General features: G+C 29.9%; 1 protein-coding gene across 1 annotated transcript in view; it reads right to left on the bottom strand.

The window, feature by feature from the left end:
• Nucleotides 1-5,771, bottom strand: part of LOC143206489 (uncharacterized) — a 169,538-nt gene extending 163,767 nt beyond the window's left edge. The window contains exon 1 of the mRNA XM_076419059.1: nucleotides 5,463-5,771. Coding sequence (XP_076275174.1) covers nucleotides 5,463-5,526 — 64 coding nt within the window. The 5' untranslated portion in view covers nucleotides 5,527-5,771. The remainder of the gene's footprint in view (nucleotides 1-5,462) is intronic.
• Between the last annotated feature and the right edge of the window lie 229 nt (nucleotides 5,772-6,000).

Consider the following 6,000-nt stretch of genomic DNA (forward strand, 5'->3'; position numbering starts at 1 on the left):
TGAATTCCCCTTTAAAATAATATTACTATTGTAATGAAAAAATGTATTATTTCTGAAATTGTTTAGTTAGTATTTTGTAGATGTTTTTCCAAATATTTATTTAAAGTGTTAGACACACTTAAACAAAATTTATTTGTTTACTTTTATTATATATTTATTTTTACTCTTATTTTTTCTACTACTATTACTATTTTTATTATATTTTAAATTTCACGGTACTCATATTGACACTGTCGCGTCCTCCAGTGCGAAAAAAAAACTAAACTTTTCACAGGTAATACAGACTGAAGAAAACTAGGCTACAACCTAGCATTAACAAGATATTTTGAATTTGTACACAACTAAGAGAAAAATTAAATAAGCTGCAGTATTTTCCGAACTATTTCCCATAAATTTCGTTCGTAAACTGATGCATCAATAAGAGGAAAATCTACGAAACGGAATTCGTCTATTAGAGGTATACGAAATAAGTTCGGCGAATGAACGAAGTAAGTCCGCACAATGATAGGGCTTTGCGTGTTTTATATAAAGGAAATTGAAGAAGGAAGCCGTTGATCAATCCCCCCCCTCGACCGTCCCCCACACCCCTTGCGCCGCCCACCAATCGGCGACGACACGGCATCGCCGCGGAAAATCTATTAAATCTAATTAGATTTTTACGTTTCCAATTTCTAAGGTTTCCTGTTTAATAATCAATCCCTGATAGACGTCATTTTTCTATCGGGCAGGTCTGCGGAGCGCGACCGAGCGGAAGCCCGAGGGGGTGGGTTCGGTTGATGCTTGTGCGCTACGAAAAGCTCATTACTTTTTCATTATCGTGCCGCTTATGCTGCCGGTATTAAATATTTTAATGTAAATAAATGAAAATCGGACGCTCGTTGAATGAATGTCGGAAATATTCGATGACGGTTCGGGGCGACGTGGCAGTTGTTTTATTTGGAGCATTGACATGAACAGCAACAGGCGACTGGATGAATGATTGACGGTAGAAATAGTTGAACAATTGTTACTTTTTATCGTATCAATCAATATTCTCTTCTGTTTATTTATTGGTATAATCGTATTCAGATAAATTATTTTGGAGTTTTGGACTGCATAGGCGTTTTATCAGCCTATACATTAATTATAAAGGATTTTCACTAGATGGCATTTCTGTGTACTAATCTGTAAGAACGTCCATTTCTTGTGGTTATTGAGTTTGTTTGTTTGTTCAAACACTTACTACTGTTTTACGGACGGAATTTGCACGGAAACAGTGCTACCTTTTTACTAAAAAAATGCTACCTGAATCGATGTTCGATGTTTTGGTACAAGAATGGTAGAACAATTGCAACTATTTTAAAAGCAAATGAACACCTTATGACTACTAATATATTATAACATATACTAATATAAAATATTGTATATATGCCAAGTCTTATTAGACTTTAAATACTTTGAAATCTGTATTGAATAGAAAACCACAACAATATGTGGGTTTATATAAGATTTTTCATACGTCATATTAACTTGAATAACATCAACAGTAAATTCCTTACTTACTTTTTATTTATTATAATATATAATTATAATACTTTGAATAATTACTTTAGGTACATCTCAGTGAACTTTCAATTTATAAATTTGACTAAAGGAATATTTTTGTGATAATTCCTACATCGACAACCCAAGCGAAAGTAAAATAAATCTTGTTGTGTAACGTGACCCATTCATTGTGTTGCTCTTATACTATATACCATATACTGGTTGTATTAGCTTATAAGGTCAGCAGTGTTGGTGCTGGAGAGCACCAAGAAGACGCATTCTCTAGACGTAGAAAAAGAAAGATGCCTGCAAGGAAATAATCAATTATTAAGTGACTGAAATAGAGAGAAAGTGAATCAAATAATCTTAAATAGATAGCAAAATAGGTAGGAGTAGGATGATCTGAGACTGTGAATTTTTAACGCTGCAAAGAACTTTTCTAAAGTCAATAGCACCATCGTAAAATAACTGTAAGACATAGAATTCAGGATATTGTGAACGCCAGTCATCTTCGAGTATAAGATGGAGATTGGAGAAAGCGTTTGGTAAAGTGAATTAAGGTGTTGAATAGTAACGTAGATTTGGTCAATCGAAAACTAAAAAAACACAATGTATAACTATGATGGAATTTGCTAATTAATAACCTTGATGGAAAATCAGATAACTTTTTATTACATTCAATTATATAAAGTAGCATTAAATCAAGCTATAGGTACTGATAAAATAGAAAAAAGTATGTATTAAAAACAAATAAAATCCACTGAATATACGGACACGGTTTTATAAACAATGTATATTTATTCGCATCGACAAATACAAACAAAACATCCACTAATTGAATGGGTTTAAACCGCGAAAAGCATTATTCTGTTAGGCATCAGTATCAGCGAAATTATTTTAACATGTACAGAACATTTTTCAAAAACATGAAAGTTTTCGGTTAAATATATGAAATGATATGCGGAATAATAACTAATAAATAAATAATATAGCTATGAAACCTTAAATTTGTATTTGGTTTCATATTGCTTCCCATATAATGTAAATTCTATAAATTAGTTTTAAAGGATGGACAGGATTAACAACAGTTGGTGTAACTAATTCCACATTTCTAATTAAGTTCATGTTGACACCTCACTGGCTTCACTTTTCAGTATGTGTCATTCTATTGAAACATGAAGAAACAACTTTTTCAGTGCGTTGAAAATATCTGAATTTGTACCGAATAAATCGTATTTGGTGGAAGTTTCCCTTTCTTACTGCAAATTGAAGAAAAAGGCGGCCCAAAGTTATCGAATGCTGTGTGGAAATTATGACAACCATAGTGAATTTTCATTCACATGTGATTTAAACATGTGAATACAGACATTTTAAAAGTAGTGATTCGTGAATATACACAAAAAAACGCATCGTTCTTTTGAGGTGGAATCTGCTAAATAACTGAAAGATGACAAAAAGTAGCGGTTATCGATGGAAAATGGTTTAAATAACATAGTATTGATTTTCCACAAGTTTTAAATTAAGAAATCCCTTCAAACTAATTTATAGGCCTAATATAGTATATATCAGTATATAGAAAATATGTAGTTGACATATAATATCCATATATTGGTTCTTGTTTCTACTTCTTTCCTTACATATAACTGATTAAATTAATCTGCAAAATAACTGAAAGATGAGAAAAAGTAGCGGTTATCGATGGAACATATTTTAGATAACACAGTATCTATTTTTCACAAGCTTAAAATGAAGAAATCTCTTCAAACTAATTTATAGACCTAATACATTATATATCAGTAATACACAAAAATGAAGACACAAAAAAATTCTTACAAAAATATCGATATATTAGTCAAAAAATATCGACCAAAAATATCGATATTTTTTTCAAAAAATATTGATATATCGATATAACGATATTTCTTCGGCATCCGTAGCTGGTGATTCAGATATAACTGACACGTAATAGGTATAGTACGAGAAAGTTGAAAAAACTGAGTAATGATATTGTGCATATCTATATAATAAGAACAATTTTAAAAATCACTAAATTAAAAAAAAATGTCATTAAATCACCAAGGTTTTCGGCATTGGCTTAATGCCTGATTGTTAAATGACCAACATAGAAAACATCTATTCCAGAAAGTATCCAATCTTACCCAGCCTGGTTACTGGAATAATAGTTTTTGTTGAATTTAACACTCTTGCATAGGGGCAATTACATATTCTCAGCTGCATTGTTTTACAAACGTAGAACAATAGACACGAAGGAAAATCACCTAAAATGGCTAGCAATTATCTTTGAAAAGGTCTTTGAAAATTAACTTATACTATATTTATATACTTAGTTTATACTATAATATATCATAAATAGACTTCAGTATTTTAATTTAGTAAATTACTTTTTAAAATAATAAGTTAGTTCTACATTACTACTACTTAATAAATATTCTTTATTCTTACTAGGCTGTACTTGAAAACCGCAAGGTAATGACAGTGTAAAAGTTCGAAGATAGAGAATGTTACGGTTAGAAAGTCCACAAGGTGAAAAGAACTGTGGGAATTTTTTACTGTGCTCAAAAATTCTATACATTCATTCTAATTTTCTTAAGTAGGTAATAATCGTAAAAATTTGAACATAAACAATAAACATATTTTCAAAGTTATGATTATTTAATAAAACTTCTACTACAAAAGTGTAATATCAGAAAATGTAACATTTTGTTACAACAACATTTTTAGAAATAAAATTTATTTTCTCTATTATTTGAACTGTTCGTATTACTTCAAGCTACTATCAATATATATAAATAATACCTATAAGCCATGATAATAATGTAACATATCAATTTTGTCATATAAATATACATAAATGACAAAATAGATTAAATATTTAATAAATATTCAAAATTGTTAATAGAAAACTATTATTATCAATTTCATATTGTATTTTATATAATTACGCTGTATTTAAACCAAAAGTAACAGAAAGAAAGTAATATTAAAAAATATTAGTAATTTTTTATGATTTTTTCCGTTTGTATAATTAATTACATTTAAAATATATTAATTGAATCACTTAGAACAATTCCAAAAAAATCTCAAAATTTATATTCTCTCATTAGGCTTTATAAAATAGCATTGAAAATAATATTATATAAATAATAGTAGTAATAGAAAAATAAAAAAAATGCACTATTAAAATTAAAAATAATCCAACATCTGCCTTTTTGCGTTATAACTGAAGATAAATAGTAGAATAGATTAAATATTTACTAAATACACAGAATTTTTTAAACATAGTTATTATAAATTTCTTATTATATTTTATGTAATTACATTTTACTCAGACAAAAAATTTAAAATAATAGCTTCTTCCCCATATGTAATATAATTTTTCAGATTTTTTTTATTTTTAAATAATCAATATTATATGTTCACATTTAAAAAAGCTGATTGAATCACTTAAAACAATCTTAAGAAAATGTAAAACTGTCTCTCTTGCTATTATAACATTAACATATATCATAAAAATAATAATAGTACTAAAAAAATATTAGTGTTAAAATTTAAAATAATCTATCAGTATTTTTAAGTGATAAATGGTAAAATAGTTTAAATATTTAATAGGTATTCAGAATTTAATCACAAACAATTATTATCAATTTCTTGTTATATTTTATATAATTACCTTTTATCCAGACCAAAAGTTACAGAAAGTTTGTTTAACTGAAATAATTAAAATTATAGCTTTTCATTTAAAATAAATTAATTAAATCACCTAGAACAATTCTAAAAAAACTCAGCTAAATACGACCAAAAAGGCATTAAAAAAATGCATTCGACACCGGAGTAAGCGGTACCAGTTTTTCTGTCTTTTCCTTATACATACACAAGCACAAGGTCGCCGGTAACCGGCGAGGAACCAAAAGACCTACCTGTTAGCAGGACGGTGCAGAACACCATAAAATTGCGTTTGATATCATTGAAGATGGGATGCATGGTTGCGAACTGTTGAACGATAATTTTTTCGAAAACAAAAAACGGAAGGAAGTAACGAAACGCGAACGTTTCCTGTTGAAGGGACTGAACTGAACGCGCGGAATCACCTCTCGAATACGGTTGGCGTGATACGTTCGTCACGTGGTTTTGTTGGCGAACGGGCAATCGACTACACCCCACGATTGTCGAGAAGAGACTAGCGGGGTTTTTACGGTTTGGCGGCAAGCCGACGTTACTGACTAGTCGTCAACGTTGCCGAGATGATGGCGATGTGTAAGGTTTCCTTCACAAAGTTCTCGTCGATGCACTATTATCGGAAGTTTTTCGCTAGATAATTGGATATTACAGGAAAGGTTTCGTTCTATGCAAGCATCAGAGTCGCTATCATTATCCACCGTGCCTCTATCGAATGGAAACTCTTCACCGAATCGAGCTCAAATCACTTGTACAGCTGCATATTATTTCTGAGATTAT

The sequence above is a fragment of the Rhynchophorus ferrugineus genome, unplaced genomic scaffold (assembly GCF_030347505.1).
Source record: "Rhynchophorus ferrugineus isolate W39M unplaced genomic scaffold, kcgeb_rfMv2 rfM1, whole genome shotgun sequence".
In the NCBI taxonomy this organism is placed as follows: Eukaryota; Metazoa; Arthropoda; class Insecta; order Coleoptera; family Curculionidae; genus Rhynchophorus; species Rhynchophorus ferrugineus.